The sequence below is a fragment of the Chiloscyllium punctatum genome, chromosome 25, assembly GCF_047496795.1.
Source record: "Chiloscyllium punctatum isolate Juve2018m chromosome 25, sChiPun1.3, whole genome shotgun sequence".
NCBI classification, from domain to species: domain Eukaryota; kingdom Metazoa; phylum Chordata; class Chondrichthyes; order Orectolobiformes; family Hemiscylliidae; genus Chiloscyllium; species Chiloscyllium punctatum.
Window position 1 is genome coordinate 76,031,898 of NC_092763.1, and position 22,193 is coordinate 76,054,090.

Here is a 22,193-nt window from a genome sequence, read left to right on the forward strand (position 1 = left end):
GGGAAACATAGGAACAGGAGTAGGTCATGTTACCTTTCAAGCTTGCTACACCATTTAATATGATCATGGCTGGTCATCCAACCCAGCACCCTAATCCAACATAAGCCCCACATCCTTTCATTGGTTTGTGGGTGAAAGAGGTTATTTGGATTGTTCTGTTCAGGAACTGTAACAGGCACAAATGACCCAATAACGTCTTTCTATTCTATAAGACTCTGTGAAATAAAGGAGCAGATAGTCAAAGATGATTTTAGAAAAACAAAGCTGTCATGATTATAAAGAGGTCAGCCAGGAGGATCGCATAGAGTATGAGTTCCCTGATTGGGGCTATTAATTTGGTCCAATCAGGGAGCCCTGGCTGACAGATATAAACAGGAGTGCCAGAGGTTCTGCTCACTCTGAGAACTGGCTCTGAAGGAGCTGGATCAGTGTCAAGGGCTCTCCACGTTTAAGTAAAGGGTGACTTGGTGATGCGGTACTGGTTTCTGTGGAGTTATTTGAAAAACTGCTTGAGAAAAAGATATTTGAGGAAATCTGTTCTGAAACATGCAAGAGAGTGAATATGAAAATATTTGCCCAGTACACATATAGTTCAGAGACGACTGCAGTGGTGATCTGTCAGCTAGCTCAGTTGGCTGGACACCTGGTTTACAAGATACAGTGATGCCAATTGTGTGGATTCAGTTCCTGCACTGGCTGAAGTCACCATGAAGGAATCTCCTTCTTAGTCTCTTCCCTCACCTGAGGCAGGGTTATTCTTGGGTCACAAACACTACCACACTAATGAAAGAGTGGCTCAATGGCACCTTTGCCTTTCACCTATGGTCGTGATCTCCTAAAGTGCTTGTGGTCTTGCACTTGTCTCTTCAGCTGCCTGTATGAGCCTCCTGTTTTCAACTTAGAAATAAGTTTAAGGAAAAGAATCCTTGAGCTGGTTTTCCATTGCCTTCAAAGCAATTGTCTCAAGAAAAATCTTGCCCTATTCCTAAATTTTTTTTAAATTCAGCCTTTGTCCTTCAGGGTCTTAAGTATTAGACTTTTGCCACTGAAAATCACAGATCCCACCAGTGATCAAGATGTGTAACCCTGGGTATGGGATCCATATTTGGGCCTGGGGTGGTGTGGGACGGGTCACAAAAAGGAGGGATTGTCACCACTTGAGGTCGCAGAGAGCCCTGTATGAGATGACTTTGACATTTGATAAATAAGGAATTCATGTGCAAACCACTAGAGGGAGCTTCTGCTGTCTGCAGTGCTGCATGCTTCACCAATGTTAAATTGCCAGAGTGTTATAGTACAACACGCTAAGGATAAAGACTGGGGACATATACATCTCTGTATGGGGAAGGTACAAGCAGCAACATTTCATGCTGTAAAATGGAGTGCGGCTGAGCACAGAAATGCAAGTGCCCAGATTTAAGAATAAAGTATGAATTCTGATACAATGTGTCAAAGGAAGAGCTTGGATTTAATTAAGGACCTTTCATAAAAATAAAATAGCAAGAGCCCAATGACAAAGATCAGATGTTCCAATGATGTTTATCAAATGATAAATGTCGGCAGGCTACCAGGGAGGAATCCCTTACTTCTGAAATAGTGCTATGGAATCTTTATGCACTCCTCAGAGGATAAATGGGATGGAGTTTTACTGTTTACAACAAAAAGGCGCCGCTTCCTCACAACTTTCTCTCAATGACTGCTACCCACGAAGGCACAACTGCCTTGTCCCATTATACCCTAATGATCGTATTTCAACGATGAACCACACTATTACAGCACTATTGCAGTAAATTCCAGGCCAATTGTTCAAATAAAGAAAGTTTCCGGATTACAAAAAGCACCCCTACAGCTCGCAGGAAACCCTCAGTATCAGTATATTAAAAAATCATAACGATCTGGTGTTAAAAAGACTAAGTTCATAATTTACAAAGAAGAGATGTTCTGTCTGACTTCTGGGATTGCGAGTTGAGTTTCAGTTATCATAACTGTGTCCACAACGGGGCAATGTTAGAGATGCATTGTGAATGCAGTTTGAACATCACAGTAACAGAGCTCTCTGTTATTGCACCCACATGAACCACTCTTAAGTGGCTTCCCAAAGGCTTGTACACAGGCACAATTAACAGAAACTTCAAATGGTGATTATTTCAATTTGGAGTTGGGGCCAGTTTTGTGGGTGGGATCATATTCTTTAAACCAGTGCAGACATTTGGAGAAACTTTATTTGCACTGCATGTAACAAACACTTAATATGCTCTAAATGCTTTTATTCGTTGCGATTTTGGATGCATTATTTTAAGGATCAGCAAAACAGAGCAGAAACCCCAAGCCTTTGGATATATGTCAGAGGCAGCGACTTCTCGTGAAGAATCGATGTAGACCCAAGACCTGTATCACAGCCTACAGTAATTGAATCTTCCTGATTTTCCATCATTTCCTCCATCAGTTATCTCTCCAGGTCACTGTTACTAAAAGATGAGGAGATCCATTTAATGGGTAGGAAGACCTTCTTTGATTTTTCCTTCTTTACATGTTGGCCAAAGGTTGTCCTCAAGCTTGGATTTCAAACAACATAATTTCTTGTCCAAATAAAAACCAAAATAACTGCAGATGCTGCAATCAGAAATAAAATCAGAAATTGCTTGAAAAGCTCGGCAGGTCTGGCGGCATCTGTGGAGAGAAATCAAAGTTAACATTTTGGGTTGAAATGTTAACTGTGATTTCTTTCCGCAGATGCTGCTGTGAGAAACAAAGCCCACTCACTTCAATAATTTCAGTCCGAGACAAGATCTGAATCAGTAGTGCCATTTATTTTACACTTGCAAGTGGGTGTGCTGTCCAGTGTCTAAAAAGGCAGCGGACATACACACACTAAATTCAATTCATACATAACATTTATATGATTTGATGTCTATTGTTTTACACTGCTCCCTCCCCTGCTTACATCATCCACTTCCCTAAGACCGGCCCCCATTACCCCTGTTTGCCTCTTGCCTTATCCGGCCTTGTCTGTGATAAAATGCTTATTTCTGGTCTCACAAGGCTGTTTGACCTTATCCTGCTATAGGTCATTGTTAGGCCTATCCTTTCTTCATCATTATCTACCCCCTTCATCTGTGCCTTTCCCGAGGCTGTTCTGATCCCTATGACCCTTTTAATTGGGGTTTGTTCCTGTGTTTTCATAAAAGTGGGAAGCAGATGTTTATACCTACTGTTTGTACAGGCGTATCTAGCTTAACTTCATCCTCTCACAACATCTTATCTATTTGCCCACCGTGCCTACTATTGTTCATTGGCACATTTCATTCTGACATACAATTTTAGCTAATACAAAAACAATTCTACATTTCCTCTACATCGTTTCCATTCTTGTTGACTCAGCTCTTGACTAAAACAATTACCCACTGGTGTGAGTTCACCTCCTTTGTAAAATGGAATTGCAGAAGTAACACTAATCCACCTATATCCCACACTGCCAGACCTGCTGAACTTTTCCATCTATTTCTTATCCAAGTGTGCTAACTACAGCTACATATGCTAATCAGAGATTACCTAGCTCTCATGTATAGCTACATTATGCAATGGTTCATCTATTTTATTCACATGTTCATGCCCATGTGCTATCTGTGATTCTTCCAGACTGTAGTTACTGCACTCACATTGTTGTATTTATACTCAGCTCTATGACATCATTGCAAGGTTGCTCCATGGCCCTAATGCCCTGTGCGCTCCTCGGGTGGAGTCATTAGAGGCACCAATACGTGTCAGTGTTAGCCACCACCCGTGTAGTGGAACTTGATCTAAAGATAGCCAATGAGCTTGTTCTGCCTGGGTCATGTGCTATGTGGTTTGTATCAGCCACCAGGCATTATAGGCCATTGGTTTAACCCAAGCCAGAAACAGTATATCATGTCAGTGGTAACAACAGTCTTCAGTATGTCTGCCTCAGTCCTTGAAGCAAAGAATGAGGGCCAAAGACTAATTCTACAGCAGCCTGGAAGAGTTTCAGTTGCATGTCCCAAGTTGAACCTTCCTATTCATTTCAAGGCCAGAAGTGGGGGAGGTCACAAACCTTTGGAAAATTTTGATGGGCAAGTAGGTTGGTAGGTAAGGTAAACACCAATCTCCTACTGACCAGTACTGTATAGGGAAGGTAAACACCAATCCCTTACTGACCAGTATGGTAGAGGGAAGGTAAACACCAATCCCCTACTGACCAGTACAGTATAGGGAAGGTAAACACCAATCCCCTATTGACCAGTATGGTATAGGGAAGGCAAACACCAATCTCCTACTGACCAGCATGGAATAGGGAAGATAAATACCAATCCCCTACTGACCAGTACGGTTTAGGGAAGGTAAACACCAATCTCCTACTGACCAGTACGGTATAGAGAAGATAAACACCAATCCCCTACTGACCAGTACGGTTTAGGGAAGGTAAACACCAATCTCCTACTGACCAGTACGGTATAGGGAAGGTAAACAACAATCCACTACTGACCAGTATGGTATAGGGAAGGTAAACACCATTCTACTGACCAGTATGGTATAGGGAAGGTAAACAACAATCCACTAATGACCAGTATGGTATAGGGAAGATAAACACCAATCTCCTACTGACCATACAGTATAGGGAAGGTAAACACCAATCTCCTACTGACAGGTATGGTATAGTGAAGGTAAACACCAATCTCCTACTGACCAGTACGGTATAGTGAAGGTAAACACCAATCTCCTACTGACCAGTATGGTATAGGGAAGGTAAACACCAATCCACTACTGAGCAGTACGGTATAGGGAAGGTAAACACCAATCCACTACTGACCAGTATGGTATAGGGAAGATAAACACCAATCCACTACTGACCAGTATGGTATAGTGAAGGTAAACACCAATCTCCTACTGACCAGTACGGTATAGTGAAGGTAAACACCAATCCACTACTGACCAGTATGGTATAGGGAAGGTAAACACCAATCCACTACTGAGCAGTACGGTATAGGGAAGGTAAACACCAATCCACTACTGACCAGTATGGTATAGGGAAGGTAAACACCAATCCCCTACTGACCAGCATGGAATAGGGAAGGTAAACACCAATCCACTACTGACCAGTATGGTATAGTGAAGGTAAACACCAATCCACTACTGACCAGTATGGTATAGGGAAGGTAAACACCAATCCACTACTGACCAGTACAGTATAGGGAAGGTAAACACCAATCCACTACTGACCAGTACAGTATAGGGAAGGTAAACACCAATCCCTTACTGACCAGTATGGTATAGGGAAGGTAAACACCAATCCACTACTGACCAGTATGGTATAGGGAAGGTAAACACCAATCCCCTACTGACCAGTATGGAATAGGGAAGGTAAACACCAATCCACTACTGACCAGTATGGTATAGGGAAGGTAAACACCAATCCACTACTGACCAGTATGGTATAGGGAAGGTAAACACCAATCCACTACTGAGCAGTACGGTATAGGGAAGGTAAATACCAATCCCCTACTGACTAGTATGGTTTAGGGAAGGTAAACACCAATCCCCTACTGACCAGTATGGTATAGGGAAGATAAACACCAATCCCCTACTGACCAGTACGGTATAGGGAAGATAAACACCAATCTCCTACTGACCATACGGTATAGGGAAGGTAAACACCAATCTCCTACTGACAGGTATGGTATAGTGCAGGTAAACACCAATCTCCTACTGACCAGTGCGGTATAGGGAAGGTAAATGCCAATATCCTACTGACAGGTATGGTCCAGGAAAGGTAAACATCAATTTCCTGCTGACAAAATGCCCAGATCATGATTTGGTTATAGCTACCATCTTATTTTGCCAAGGAGACAAATACAAGATCCGATGGCAACTCCTTCCCTCTGGGCATTGACACCTGCATGTCTGTGCCATAAGTGAGTGATTGTGAGAATGTTCAGAAATCTGATGCAATGAGAGGAACTGATGGCTATAGGGTGAAAGACATCTCATCTGGTCCACCATCTCCAACAGACTTGCCCAAATATGGCAGCAGACACACTGCCGCAGGAAGTTTAGTGTTCATGTACTGAGGGACTATGTGAAGAAAGACCTATTCATCCAATGCCTCCTAGTCAACCTGACAATGCTCAATCAGCAAGAACCACACAATATCCATTGTGCTCGGTCTGTCCTTAAATCCAATATGTATTCTCCATGGATTCTTTCGGCTTCTCTGTGAGAAAATATCAAGGCTGGTTCAATGAGAATGACCAGGAGATCCAGGAGTCATTGCATCATAAGCATCATCACCCAGTTCTGAACAGGAAGTGCCACTAATATTCAAGGAAGAGAAATCAGATCAACAAAGAAATGAAAGCCCTGGACCAAGACAACCTGTGACCAAAGGAACGGACGGTTGGCAGAAACAATTCAGGAAATCAAGCAAACAATCACAACATTCAACACAGTCAGAACTATCCATGGCCCATTCGCCCACCTCAGCAAGGAGTGGCTCTCATCAAGGGTAGTAAGTACCTGTTAGAAGGTGCACTTTAGGTAAAAACAATGACTGCAGATGCTGGAAACTAGATTAGATGGAGTTGAAATACTGTTTGTTGAGAGTATGAATTCTCTCAAGAAGGAGCACTTTGAGGATCTCCTCAACAAAGACTCAGTCATCAACAAGAGTTCCCTCGACCACCTTCCACAACGTACACCTGTTACCTTCTCCACTCAATAGCATCTTAATGTAAGGGTGAAAAACTCATTCAAACACTGAGAACCAACAAAGCTGCTCATACTGACAGCCTCCCAGCCCAAATAATGAAGTGCGGCGAAGACAAACCTAGGGAGATGTGTACACACGACCTCACTTTTATTTATTCATTCACAGCCTCTGTGAGTCACTATCTAGGCCAGCATTTATTACCCATTCCTAATTGCCCGGAGGGTAGTTAAGAGTTAGCCACATTGCTGTGAGTCTGGAGTCACATGTAAGCCCAGACCAGGTAAGGAAGCAGCTTTCTTTCCCTTAATGACATTATTGAAGCAGGTGGGCCTTTCCAACAATTGACAATGGATTCGTAGTTATCATTAGGCTCTTAATTCCAGATATTCTATTGATTTCAAAATTCCACCTTTTGCTGTGGCAGGAATAGAACTCAGGTCCCCAAACCATTTCCTGAGTCTTGGGTCTAGCAATAATACCACTGGGCCATGGATTCCCCAAATTAGCCCGCAGGCCATCACCTCCTCATTTAGAAGAAGGTGTGAATGCTGAGGGATCTCTGAGACACCGTAATGATGACCATCTTCAAGGAAAGGTGGGGAGGTGATAGCCTAATGGTATTATCACTCAACTGTTAATCCAGAGACCCAGATAATGTTCTGGGGACCTGGGTTCGGATCCCACCGTGGCAGGTGGTGGGATTTCAATTCAATAAAAACCTGGAATTTGAAGTCTAACAAAGCCACTGTCAATTTTTGGTTCAATAATGTCCTTTAGGAAGGAAACTGCCATCCTTACCTGGTCTGGCCTACATGTGACTCCAGACCAACATCAATGTGATAGATTTTTAACTTCCCTCTGGGCAATAAATGCTGGCTTAGCCAATGATGCCCTCATCCTGTGAATGAATAGAAAAGAAATAAGACCAAATATGGCCATTCCCTGCCGTCTATCACAGAAAATGTCATTGTAAGTATCCTCCTGAAGCACATGCTCCCAGTGACTGAAGAGTTACAATGCAAGGGTCGTCAAAGACATGGTCTTCACAGCAAGACAGCTCCAAGACAAGTGAAGAGGCATCGGTAGGAACACCTTTACACATTTCCTTCTTTGACCTCAAAAAGGTTTCCAATTCTTTCACTCAAGAGGCATTGTGGCATTTCCTCCTCAAATTTGTTTGGAGACAAAACTTCATCAACATCTCTCACTTGCTGCATGCCAGCTGGGTTGCTCAACAATGGATCCAACGCAGACCCAACAATTGTGAAACTTGAAAGGGTTCAGAAAAGATTTACAAGGATATTGCCAGGGTTGGAGAATTTGAGCAACAGGGAGAGGCTGAACAGGCTGGGGCTGTTTTCCCTGGAGCATCGGAGGTTGAGGGGTGACCTTATAGAGGTTTACAAAATTATGAGGGGCATGGATAGGGTAAATAGGCAAAGTCTCTTCCCTGGGGTCAGGGAGTCCAGAACTAGAGGGAATAGGTTTAGGGTGAAAGGGGAAAGATATAAAAGACCTACGGGACAACTTTTTTGCGCAAAGGGTGGTACGTTTATGGAATGAGCTGCCAGAGGAAGTGGAGGAGGCTGGTACAATTGCAATATTTAAGAGGCATTTGGATTGGTATATGAATAGGAAGGGTTTGGAGGGATATGGGCCGGTGGGACTAGATTGGGTTGGGATATCTGGTCGGCATGGACGGGTTGGACCGAGAGGGTCTGTTTCCATGCTGTACATCTCTATGACTCTAATTGTGCAAGCTGGAGTCAAGCAAAGTCACCACATGATGTTCTTCACCATCTTCCTTGCGGCAATAATTCGCTGAAGACCTACAGAAATGGGAAACTCGATAAACTGCATCCCTCTAGTGCAGAATGAAAACCATGCCAACCTCTGTTTGTAAACCTGTGAGGTCCAGACTGTCGTTGATGGATTTACAGAGACTTATGAAAAAATGGACCTTAGGCTAAATATCTAATGCTATCTACCAGCCACTTCCCATTACTCTGCACTCACCAGATCCATGTTGACCCACTGGACAATGCAGATCAATTATCAGATGTTGGGAGTTTCCTTTCAGCAAGGGGAGGCGTTCATGATGAAATTCAACAAAGATGTCAATTGTCTTGAGCATCTATGACAATCCAAGATGGAGTTGAAAAGGGTGGCGCTGGAAAAAGCACAGCCAGCCGGGCAGCACCTGGGGACCAGGAGAGTCAATGTTTCGGGTATGACCTTTCATCAGGACTTGAGGGATGAAGGATCACGCTTGAAATATTGACTCTCCTGCTCCTTGGATGCGGCCTGACCTGCTGTGCATTTTCCAGCACCACCCTTTATTGACACTGACTCTCTAACATCTGCAGTCCTTCCTAATTCCTAAGCCAAGATGGAGGCCAAGCAGGAGGATCATCTGAAAGTCTAACTACCTCATGTACTCATTTCTTCAAACATCACTTGCCCGATGCAGCAGTATCTAGTATTGGATTGGCTAGTCACTTCAAGACGCACTACTCCAGAGTGGAAGAGAATCAATCGTGATTGCAAGGGATTAATTAAGAAGATTCTTAGATGTTCTCGCACTAAAGTCCTTTTCAAAGTAAGTCCTTTACACTCAACACACACTCATAACTCACCCCCCCCCCCCACAACACACGCACAGACACACACACACAGACACACACACACACACATAGAGGTTTGTGGGGTGAATTTGTACTTGCAGAGTTACATTGTACTTTGCTCAAAAACTGCATGAATCCATGTAAGACTCTGTTAACTCACTTTTTAGATTAGAATCAGTATAAACATTATGGCACAGACAGGGAACGCAGGGGACTAACACCTTCAACATCTTATCTGTGCTGACACCAATTGTTACAATTGACCTGAGAATGTAACTTTTTAAAAAGGTTTTGTGATTTACATATGAAAGAAGTGAAGCTATCGTGGTCGTTCTAACAGTTGAGAGCCTTAACAATCAAGATATCTTTCAGTGTATAATTTCAGTTACATCACACTGTAAACTTTTGCTATAAATTCTGTGTCTTACAATTGTGTCCTCCACAACCACCTGGTGAAGGAGCAGCACTTCGAAAGCTAGTGCTTCCAATTAAACCTGCTGGACTATAACCTGGTGTTGTGAGAATCAATGTTCATCACAAACAAATATGAGTAGAACCACAGGCAAGAAGCAGCCTTAGGAAGACGTGTAAACTGGTTGGATGCAATGTTTTGACCAAATCGATGGGTACCAAATCTATCAGAGAGGGGTAAGAGAGAAGGAAATTGAGCAGGTGAATTATGGTTGGATGTCATGGGGAGGCAAAAGTGAAGACTGCAGATGGTGGAAACCAGAGTTTAGATCAGAGTGGTGCTGGAAAAGCACAGCAGGTCAGGCAGCGTCCGAGGAACAGGAAACTTTACATTTCAGGCAAAAGCTCTTCACCAGGAACCTGATGAAGGACTTTGCCCGAAACGTCGATTTTCCTGCTCCTCGGATGCTGCCTGTTATGGGGAGTGGCAATTGAGGAGTTAGTGTATTGATGTTGAGGGGTAAGATTTCTACGAGGATCAGGAAGAGCATCAATTAGCAATGAATAAGTGAGTATCCAATTCGTGGCACTCTGATTGGGAAAGCCACATGTGAATACGAGCCACGTTGGGCTTTTACATCGAAAGGTGGCCAGTTTTCCCCTATGTGCTTCTAATATGGGCAAATTCCATTTTCGTCCCTGGCCCAGGGTCTCTTAAGGTAAATGATAACATTTCTTCTGTGCTATTCGATGTAGGACAGTGGGTCCTACATTTAGTTACCTTCCATTCTATTGCAAAATATAATTCCTCTGACATGTATTGAGGATTCAGGGATCAGTACATTCCGCAATTTAAGACTGTGCACTGAGAGAGCAGAGTATCTGGTTTTCCTACAGAACCTGTGTTACCAAGCGGATCCCAACTGAACAATAAATACACTTCCAGGAAAGTAACTGGAAAGCCGTGAGCTTATATGTGAAAAAAAGGTTTATTGAAGGTGACTGAAAACAGAGTTTCAACATAATACAATAAGTATACAGAATAAATAAATAGCAGGGATTAGTCTATAAGTAGAAATGTTTATATCCCACTTCATAAGGCAACAACACATTCCCTTCCACTCCCACTTTGATCTATTGATCATTAATAATGGGCATAGTCAACATTCTTAGAGATAGCGAACAACATTATATTTGAAGTATTGTCGGTCATTTGAAACTCCTAATTCTAGACAATTGACACTAGTGGGGAGGCATGTTCCATGAAAATGAAAGCAACTGTGTGGGCTATGCTGAGGTCAGTTCCCAAAGCTCCAAGTTCTGCTCCTTGTTAGAAGCACAGCATTGTCAGGAACCAAGGTGGATCGCTCAGGGTTAAGAAGCATCTCTCTTCAGTTTAATGTGGAGACAGCAACGGGACCTGCTAAAATAAAAACTGGATACACTTAAAACCTTCACCCGATCAGGCAGCAGCCACGCAGAAAAGAAATTAGTTAATATTTCAGGCTGATAACCTATGTTGTTGCTTCAATGTTCAGTTAGGGTTCATAGGAACAAGGAACAAAGAAAGCCACTTGGCCCTTTGAGCTTGCTGCACCATGCAGTAAGATTGCTGCTGATCTGATTGCAGTCTCAGCGCTGTTTTTCACTTTGCCCCACAAGCCAGCAAATGGGCAGCATGGTGGCTTAGTGGTTAGCACTGCTGCCTCACAGCGTCATGGACCCAGGTTCAATTCCTGCCTCAGGTGATTATCTTTGTGGAGTTTGCACATTTTCCCCATGTCTGCGTGGGTTTCCTCTGGGTGCTCTGGTTTCCTCCCACAGTCCAAAGATGTGTAGGTTAGATGAATTTGCCCATAGTGTTAGATGCATTAGTCAGGGGTAGGGGAATTGGTCTGGGTGGGTTACTCTTCGGAGAGTTGGTATGGACTTGTTGGGCCAAATGGCCTGTTTCCACACTGTATGGAGTCTAATCTATAAACCCTCAGTGCTCCTGTCTGTCAAAAATCAAACTCAGCCTTGAATAGGGTTAAGAGCCAAACATCCACTACCTCCCAGGGAAGAAAATTCTTCACTTTAACAACCTTCTAACAGGAAAGAATTTCTCTTCACCTCGCTCTTAAAAAAGACATCTCTTAACCTAAGCCTTCTACTTTACTCTCCCTCGCAAGCTGAAGCATCTTCAGGGTATTCCCTCCATCCAGTCCCTTCAAGATCTCATCCCTCAGAGTTCTAAAGGATCTAACGGCTAGCCTGTTCAACCTTTAAATAAGTGAATTTGTAAATCTTTTGTATTATTCTACATTTATAAAATGAACAGTGCTTTATAATGTGTTTCGATACCTGGATGAGTGTACCTCTCACACCATTCAAGAATCTCTGCACAATCCAGGTGAATGCAACCCATCTGATTGACAGCAGAAATGTACACTTCCTCCACCCCTGACACATAGTGGTGGCAATGTGTACTAGCTGTAGGATGAGCTACAACAATTTGTCAAGCTTGTTTGGAAGTGTAGTGCTTAACAGTAATTCATCCGAGTTTGTTTATGTTACTCTGATAGCTGATTCTTGAACACACAGGAACTTCGATTATCCAGCATTCGATTATCCAAATATTGGATTATTCGGCAAGATCGCAAGGTCCTGATGCTTGGCTAAACTACGCTATCCAACATTCGATTATCCAGAATTCAATTAACCGAATGAAATACTCCCTGCCTGAGTCCTTTGGACAATTGAGGTTCCTCTGTACTTGCTTGATTGTTTAATCCTGCAGGGGGAGCCAGTGATCCAACTGAAAGTTTCTGGATAGACCAGGGATCGAGGAAAGACATGTTGGAAATTCTGTGATTTCTAAGATTTTTCATAGCAATTCTAAATCCGTGACCTCTACCTCCTAAAGGATAAAGACAGTAGATATGTGGGACAACACCGTGAAATTTACTTATCAACCTGACTTGGAAGTATATCATGGCTACTGCACTGTCACTGGGTCAAAATCCTAGAACCTCCTAATGTCACTGTTGACTACCTTCCTGACACAACCTTCAGCGGTTTAAGAAGGTGGTCACCAACATATTCTCAAACCAACCAAGAATAACAATAAATTCTGGCCTTACTGGGAATACCCATACCCCATGAATGATTTAAAATAAAGGATTTAGTTTGGTGACTGAGAAGTAAAACAGTTTTCCTTTGTTTTATCAAACCTTGAAATTTGATAACATTGAGTGAGGTCCTTTGGCCTATTTTGTCTTTGCCAGCACTCAGAGCTATTCATTTCATGCTGAGTCCTATCATTTCCCAATCTCCCCTTAAAATATTTCCATTCCAAATAATTATTCACTTCATTTTGAAAGTGAATGTGGATTCTGCTTCCAATACCATTCCCGTGCAATGCAACTTCTCACACACCTCGCTCTCATTATGATGAGGGGAAAGGGAACATAAGAAAGCAATAGGTTTTTCAGAAAAGAAATCAGAAAAGGCTCTTGCATACAAAGGCCAGTTCAAATTTGAACTCTCCTCCACCACCAACTCTTGCCATCCCAACACAGCCCCACAAAACAAATGTGGATACCTGGGGCTATAGGAACTCTCAAGAATAGGCTTGATGGATGTTTGTTGGGCATGGAACAAAAGCGGGTCAATGGGTTGAGATGGTCATGATCAAGCTCTAACAGAAAAGCAGAGCAGGCCTGAGCAGATGACTGTTCTTAATCTTCCTGTGTTTCGGACCCTCTGCATAATAGATAAATCCTATACTTTTCCATTGTATCGAAACATACAAAATTGGTGCAGGAGTCGGCTATTTGGCCCTTTAAGCTTGTTCCACCATTCAATGAGATCATGGCTGATCATCCTGATCCTGCTTTCTCTTCATACCCTTCATTCCCTTTAGCCCTGAGAACTATATCTAACATCCTTAAAGCAGCGAATACGAATAAAGACATTGTTTAAAATAACAGAGAGGAAAGTCACAATTCCGATACAATGTAACACTCAATTTTACAACACAAAAACTGAATTGTTGAGTCTTTGTATAGATCTGATAATAAATCCTTTAAATGTAAGTGTCAGATTGCCTGCATTAAGAAGATTCAAAACAGCAGAGTTTAATGCAGCTTGTGGTATAGAATATAACAACAGGCATAATTTCTATTGTTACCAACTCTGAAGATATTTAGCAGGACAATTGGAAATGCTTCAAATTTTAGTCACCTTTATTGGAACATGTATGAGGTCATAATTCTGACAGTCTATCAATTTTTAATTTCTTTTTGATGTGTGCTTAGTAAGGAAAAGGGTGAAGATGCTGGGACCGAAGCACTTTCCATCTTGGTACCCTCAAGGTCATCTATCACTCTTTTTTTGCTGCACTTAAATGGTAAGTTCAGCCTCAGCATGAAGCAATTTTGCATGTGCATTAACTATAAAATAGCAATGTAAACGTGAACCAAGGCCTAACTCAAGTTCCCTGCTAAAAACTGCCTGTGAGTGACTTTGCTGAATTTAAATCCAAAGTGCTTTTGAACCATTGAACCTGTGTGGTCTTCAAATATTACAAAGCGGTTCGATACAGTGAATACAGAAAGAGCCTTTCTGTTGGTTGAGATTTTGGCAGTGCAGTGATAATCAGTTTCAAATTGTTATAGAACGGGTGAATAAGATGGTTGGGAATGATGTTTTTATGCAGATGCTTGTGTAGAACATGGAATGAATCAGGAAATAATTGAATCAGAAACCCTTGGTTATTTTAAGGGCAAAATAGATAAAAGCAGAGAAAGACTCAAGGCTATTAGCAAATTATCAGGCACTTGGATTAATTTTAACTTGTTCTGGTATACAGGTGGCACTGATACAATGGATTCAATGGCACCTTTCTATGCCATTAATTTGCACACCTCTTAAACCTGATTTGGATATTTAAAGGTTGTAGAATTCTTCCCTTACTTCCCTGAAATGTCTTTCTCAATGACTGAATATTGGGATTACGTTGGAGAAGCTGTTTACTACTAGGCGTGTAATTGAAAGCTTTGAACAACCGTTTTGGAGATATGAGTTTAAATCCCACTATAGCTGCTTAAGGAATTTGAAAATAATTAATAAAACTTGAATAAAATGTTAGTCTCATTAATAATGATCTGGGAAACTCTAATAACAAAACAATCTGGCTCACTAAATTTCTTCAATTTGCCATCCTTGTTGAGCCCTATGTATAACTCCATATCTACAGCAACATGGTTGACACTTAACTGCCCTCTGACGTAGAATATCAAACTACTCAGTTGTATCAAACTGCTCCACAGAGAATGAAAAAGCACTATGTAGTACTTACACTGTACCGACTCCAATGGCTTAAGATGTTAACTCATCTGATGATGAATAAAAGCTGGCCTTTCCAATGATGTGGCAATCCTTTGGATTGACGTTAAATCCTTACCTTATCCCCTGCCAAGAAACAAAAGCTAAACTAAAGCTAACCTCTGAGGTTCAAGTGCATTTTATGGGAGACAGAAGAAACATTCTTTACGTCATTCTGGACTTGACTTGAACCCAAGTCATAGGAGCAGATGAATAAATCCAAGTCAATAAACCTGCAGACAGCTTCCACATCAGTTAGTAGATCAGACCTTATTCTAAATAGCTCAAGTTACCAACAGGTTTGGAATTGCAGGCGGCTATGCTAAGCTTACAGTTCATTCCAGAAGTGAATTCAGTCTGCCATTGCAGGAAATAATAATACCCAGCTATTCCACTCCACAACGCAGGCAGTCACTGACAGAGACGGGTATAAGATAATTTGGGGAGTAAAGGAGCAGCTTAGAAATCAAAAAGAACAATTCGGCCTGTCAGCTTTATTAGCTTGGACTCTACGCTTGCTGACACTAGCTGAGTATGTCATTTCTTTGGGTCCTTCAACATAGACGATAAACTATTTAAATCAGTTTAATTCATGCATCTGAACAGTGACAGAGGAACACCAATGGAATGCACTTTCAGGGTGAAATTTAATTTGGGAGTGGATGCAAAACTGGTATTTATTGCAGATGCAATCAAAGGTTTGTTTCCGTGGACGTCAGTGAATTGAATATTGGACATGCAGTTTAACAAGCAGCCCATGTAATACTTCCACAACTGCACCACTTTTCAGGACAAATTGCTACACTATGCCACAGCGTGTACCACAACAGTCTCAGTATCACTGTTGAAGACAATCACAGTTGGGGTCTCGGGAATGTTTTGAAGAGCAATCTCCTCCTGTTGTCTTGTTTTGGAGCTGAAGTGTTACTGGACAGTCTGAGGCATGTCACTCCATGCTTTTGCTTTCTTCTTGGCAATGGCCAGCCATGGTGGTTGCACAGTAGCCAGTGGAGCAATCTTCACATTAGGCATTGGCCGTTTCTCTCTCATCCCCATTCCATAGGCTTGTGCTTTTGGCTGTAACTGTGAACCTAATGAAAATGGTAAAGACAGATCAAGGTCACAATATCAAAATGTCACTGTACCAATGTAGACACACGCTTTTATCAGTCTACATGGAAATTAACTGGTGTTTGAATTTATTCTGTGATCTGTTTATATTAGAAAGGTATAAAGGTATTGATTTCAAGGTCAGTGGCTGAACAAACAAAGTTGTTTTCACCTCAAAAGTTACTTTTAGTGAAGACGTTTAATTGAGACCTTTTAAATAATGAGTTTTTAGAATCGGTGTTACGGAAGAGTTGAAAATGAACTGCCAGGTGAAGGGTTAGAGTCATAGCGTCATAGACATAGTGATGTACAGCATGGAAACAGACCCTTCTGTCCAACTCGTCCATGCTGACCAGCTATCCCAACCCAATCTAGTCCCGCTTGCACCATAATTCCATTAGATTTAAAATAGTGACGGAAAAGGATAGACCAGATCTAAAAGTTGAAGTTCTAAATTGGAGAAAGGCTAATTTTGATGGTATTAGGCAAGAACTTTCAAAATGTGATTGGGGGCAGATGTTCACAGGTGAAGGGATGGCTGGAAAATGGGAAGCCTTCAGGAATGAGATAACGAGAATCTAGAGAAAGTATATTCCTGTTAGGGTGAAAGGAAAGGCTGGTAGGCATAGGCAATGCTGGATGACGAAAGGAATTAAGGGTTTGGTTAAGAAAAAGAAGGAAGCATATGTAAGGTATAGACAGGATAGATCGAGTGAATCCTTAGAAGAGTATAAAGGCAGTAGAAGTATACTTACGAGGGAAATCAGGAGGGCACAAAGGGGACATAGAGTTAAGGACAATTCAAAGGGTTTTTACAAATAAATTAAGGACAAAAGGTTAACTAGGGAGAGACTCAGGCCCCTCAAACATCAGCAAGGTGGCTTTTGTGTGGAGCCGCAGAAAATGGGGGAGATACAAAATGAGTATTTTGCATCAGTATTTACTGTGGAAAAGGAGATGGAAGATATAGAATGTAAGGAAATAGATGGTGACGCCTTGAAAAATGTTCATATTACAGAGGAGGAAGTGCTGGATGTCTTGAAATGCATAAAAGTGGATAAACCCCCAGGACCTCATCTGGTGTAAACCTAGAACTCTGTGGGAAGCCAGAGAAGTGATTGCTGGGTCTCTTACGGAGATATTGTATCATCGATAGTCACAGGTGAAGTGCCAGAAGACTGGAGGTTGGCTACCGTGGTGCCACTGTTTAAGAAGAGTGGTAAGGACAAGCCAGGGAACTAACGACCAGTGAGCCTGACATCAATGGTGGGCAAGTTGTTGGAGGGGATCCTGAGGGTTAGGCTGTACATGTATTTGAAAAGGCAAGGACTGATTAGGGATAGTCAACTTGGCTTTGTGAGGGGGAAATCATGTCTCACAAACTTGACTGAGTTTTTTGAAGAAGTAACAAAGAGGATTGATGAGGGCAGAGCAGTAGATGTGATCTATATGGACTTCAGTAAGGCGTTTGACAAGGTTCCCCATGGAAATTCTGGTTAGTAAGGTTAGATTTCACAGAATATAGTGAGAACTAGCCATTTGGATACAGAACTGGCTCAAAGGTAGAAGACAGAGGGTGGTGGTGGAGGGTTGTTTTTCAGACTGGAGGCCTGTGACCAGTGGAATGCCACAAGGATCAATGCTAAGTCCATTACTTTTTGTCATTTACATAAATGATTTGGATGTGAGCATAAGAGGTACAGTTAGTAAGTTTGGAGATGACACCAAAATTGGAGGTGTAGTGGACAGCAAAGAGGGTTACCTCAGATCAGAACAGGATCTGGACCAGATGGGCCAATGGGCTGAGAAGTGGCAGATGGAGTTTAATTCAGATAAATGTGAGGTGCTGCATTTTGGGAAAGCAAATCTTAGCAGGACATATACACTTAATGGTAAGGTCCTAGGGAGTGTTGCTGAACAAAGAGACCTTGGAGTGCAGGTTCATATGTCCTTGAAGGTGGAGTCGCAGGTAGATAGGATAGTGAAGAAGGCGTTTGGTATGCTTTCCTTTATTGGTCAGAGTATTGAGTACAGGAGTTGGGAGGTCATGTTGCTGCTCTACAGAACATTGGTTAGGCCACTGTTGAAATATTGCGTGCAGTTCTGGTCTCCTTCCTATCAGAAAGATGTTGTGAAACTTGAAAGGGTTCAGAAAAGATTTACAAGGATGTTGCCAGGGTTGGAAGATTTGAGCTATAGGGAGAGGCTGAACAGGCTGGGGCTGTTTTCCCTGGAGCATCGGAGGCTGAGGGGTGACCTTATAGAGGTTTACAAAATTATGAGGGGCATGGATAGGGTAAATAGGCAGAGTCTTTTCCCTGGGGTCGGGGAGTCCAGAAGTAGAGGGCATAGGTTTAAGGTGAGAAGGGAAAGATATAATAAAGACCTACAGGGCAACGTTTTCACAGTGAGAGTGGTACATGTATGGAATGAGCTGCCAGAGGAAGTGGTGGAGGCTGGTACAATTGCAACATTTAAGAGGCATTTGGATTGGTATATGAATAGGAAGGGTTTGGAGGGATATGGGCCGGGTGCTGGCAGGCAGGACTAGATTGGGTTGGGATATCTGGTCGGCATGGACGGGTTGGACCAAAGAGTCTGCTTCCATACTGTACATCTCTATGATTCTATGACTTGCTTTTATATTGAGCCATTTTTGATCTCAGGATAAGTTTGAAGTGCAGTCATTGTTGTGATGCAGGAGCTATAAAGGACAGGAAGCTAGGAAAACGTGATGAGGTAGCAATCTTAATTAAGGATGAAATGAGTGTAAAAGTGAGATATTAGCTTTATTCTAAAGATCAAGATATTGTATCAGTTTGAGTAAGGGAACCCATAAACTATTTGTGGGAGTCGTTTATGGTTTCTCTAAAAGGAACTATAAGGCATGAGGAAACATACAGGAAGAAATCATGAGATCTGTAATGAACAGTTTGAATTATAAAGGAGGTAAAAACAATGACTGCAGATGCTGGAAACCAGATTCTGGATTAGTGGTGCTGGAAGAGTACAGCAGTTCAGGCAGCATCCAAGTAGCTTCAAAATCGACGTTTCGGGCAAAAGCCGAAGGGCTTTTGCCCGAAACGTCGATTTCGAAGCTACTTGGATGCTGCCTGAACTGCTGTGCTCTTCCAGCACCACTAATCCAGAGTTTGAATTGTAAGGATAGTGGATAGGCTGGGATTTTTTTCACTGGAGCACAGGAGGATGAGGGGGTAACCTTATAGATGTTTATAAATTGTAAGGGTTGTAGGTAATGTGAACAGCAGGTGTCTTTTCCCGAGAGTGGGGAGGTTTTCAAGACTAGGGGGCATATTTTTAAGGTGAGAGGAGAAAGATTTAAAGAAGACATGAAGGGCAACGTTTTTACACAAACAGTGGTTTGTGTGTGGAATGAACTTCCAGAGGCAATGATAGATGTCGGTACAGTTACAATGTTGAGAAGGCAACTGGATAAGAAATGTTTGGAAGGACATGGGCCAAGTTCAGGCAGGTGGAGCTGGTTTAGTTTGATATCATGGTCAGCATGGATTGATTGGACCGAAGGGTCTGTTTCCATGCTGTATGAATCTATGACTCCATCTCATAAGAAAATCATGGATGATTTTAATCCAAATATAATGTAAGAATTAGATTGGCTAAGGTTACCCCGATGATCAGTTCATAGAATGTTGCCAGGACAATTTCTTAGAGCAGCATATTCTTGAGCCTGCTAGAGTTATTCAAGACTGGTTGATATTTAATAAACTGGTTTTAATTAATTATGTTAATAAAGGAATCCTAGGATGCATTGATCATCTCATGGTTGATTTTCACATTCAGTTAGGGGGAAGAGAACAGTGCATCAAAGATAAACATTTTAAACTCAAATAAAGTCAATTACAAGAAAATTATGATAGAACTGCCTAAAGTGAACAGGAAAATTAAATTAAGGCAAAGACTGCAACAGTAGATATTTAAGAAGATATTTCTTCCGACTCAGCAAAGGTATACTCTGGTGAGAAAGAACATTTTAAGTGAGGATCCCTCAAGTGTGGCTGACCAAGAACTTTAAACATTAAGTTGAAAGGAAAACAGCAATATTCTGCAAAGATTAATGCAGATCAAAAGATTGGACAGAATATAAAATAAATACAAATTATACAGTCTGAAAATAGGGAGAGAGAAAATAAGGGATAAGAGAAAGCTAGCTAGAAATGTAAAATAGTTAGTTAGAATTTCTACAAGTATTTAAAAAGAAAAATGTATCTATAGTGAGGATTGGTTCATTAGAGAATGAGTTTGGGGAATTAGTAATGTGATTTAAGGAAATGGCAGGTGCAGATATTTTGTGATTGTCTTCGCAGTTGAAGCCACTAACAACATCCTAGAAATATTTGCAAATCAAGAAGTGAAAACAAGAAAGGTACTAAAACAAAGATAAGCACTCATGAAAAGGTACTGAGACAATTACAAGAATGACAACATCCTAAAGCCTGATAGATTTCAACCCCCAATTTTAAAAGAAGTAACTGTCAAGAAATTAGATGCACTTGTTTCAATTTTCCAAAGCTCCCTAGATTCTGGAAAGGTCCAATTAGGTTGGAAAATAGTGAGTGTAACTCACCTACTCAAAAACTGAAGAAGACAGGAGGCAGGAAATTACAGGCCAGTTAGCCTAACATGGAGAGCTAGACTCTTATTAAAGAGGTTACTGTAGAACACTCCGAAACTCTCAAAGCAATCAGACATACGTTTATGAAATGGAAATCACGTTTGACGGTTTTATCTGAGTTCTTTGAGGAAATTACAATCAACGTGGTTAAAGGGGTAGATGTGATATACTGGATTCCCAAAAGTCATTGACAAGGTGTCACATCAAAGGTCACCACAAAAGTAAGAGCTTTTAAGTGATGCAGGTGACATATTAGCATGGTTTAGAATTGATGAGCTGTCAGATTAGGGGTACATTATAGTTTTCAGGTTGAGAAGCTGCTAACATTGGTGCTCCACAGGAATAGCACTGAGCTGTCAGCTGTTTACAATCGATATCAATGACTTAAACGAAGGGGCAGGATGTATGATCATGAAATTTGCTTTTGACATAAACAGAATTCATATCCATCATGCTGTTAGTGCGATTCAGAAAGCTCAGAATAATTCACTCAGCTAAGATCCTTTATTTGCAATGTCTTTATACCGATCCTCTTTTAGTCAGGTTTCCCCTCCTTGTTTCCATTCTGCCGAGCTTGTCTAAAGAGCAAATTTCCTGGAACACCTGATTTAAAACACTGATCACCTTACAACCACATGTCCATAATGACTATGAGATCAATCCCCCTCATTTATATCATTTATTTCTGTTCGTGTAAACTAAGCTAGAATCTGAACTGTGCCAAGTCCTTTGGAGACAACAGCCTGGCATCCAGTTTGGGTGCAATATTTCTTTTAATTAAGCATTCATGCATCAATATATTAATTTTTAGGGGAGGGCAGGATGAGAAGAAATCTGTCCCACAACAAGTCAACACCTCCTTCAATACAATGGTATCGCTTGATTTTGTGTGCATTTTTTTACCATGTCCAAAAGGAGTTTTTGTATTGGATTCATCTTCTTCCTTTGCATGTGTTTTCAGTTCCTTGGCCTGAAAGCTGGGTAAGGGGTTCTTATTTCCATTCTTCCCCCATTGGGGCTTTTTTGCTTCCTAAAAGAGAAAGAAAAGGAAAATGAATGGCCCTCTAATTTAGTAAATTCTTTTGGTTAACTCAGTGTCAGTGAGCATTTGTACTCAAAAATCTGATTACTTTTCCACTGAAATCAATCCACAATGTTTGCAATGGTGCAGTCAAACATCACGGGTCACCAAGTTTACTGCAGACAAATTGGGCGTTCAGGAGAAACCTCTTTATTCAGTGAGTGCTGAAGATGGAGAACTTGTTATCACTGAGAATACTTGAGCTGAACAACATTTCTGCAT

At 41.6% G+C, this 22,193-nt stretch overlaps 1 protein-coding gene across 2 annotated transcripts in view; it reads right to left on the reverse strand.

Moving 5' to 3' along the window:
- Positions 1–10,729: 10,729 nt before the first annotated feature.
- Positions 10,730–22,193, reverse strand: part of LOC140496074 (uncharacterized) — a 192,762-nt gene continuing 181,298 nt past the window's right edge. For both annotated transcript variants that reach the window (XM_072595586.1, XM_072595585.1), the window contains exons 11-12: positions 21,794–21,920; positions 10,730–16,217 (exon numbers count right to left, since the gene is read on the reverse strand). In XM_072595586.1, the coding sequence (XP_072451687.1) occupies positions 16,051–16,217; positions 21,794–21,920 (294 nt within the window). In that variant the 3' untranslated portion in view covers positions 10,730–16,050. The remainder of the gene's footprint in view (positions 16,218–21,793; positions 21,921–22,193) is intronic.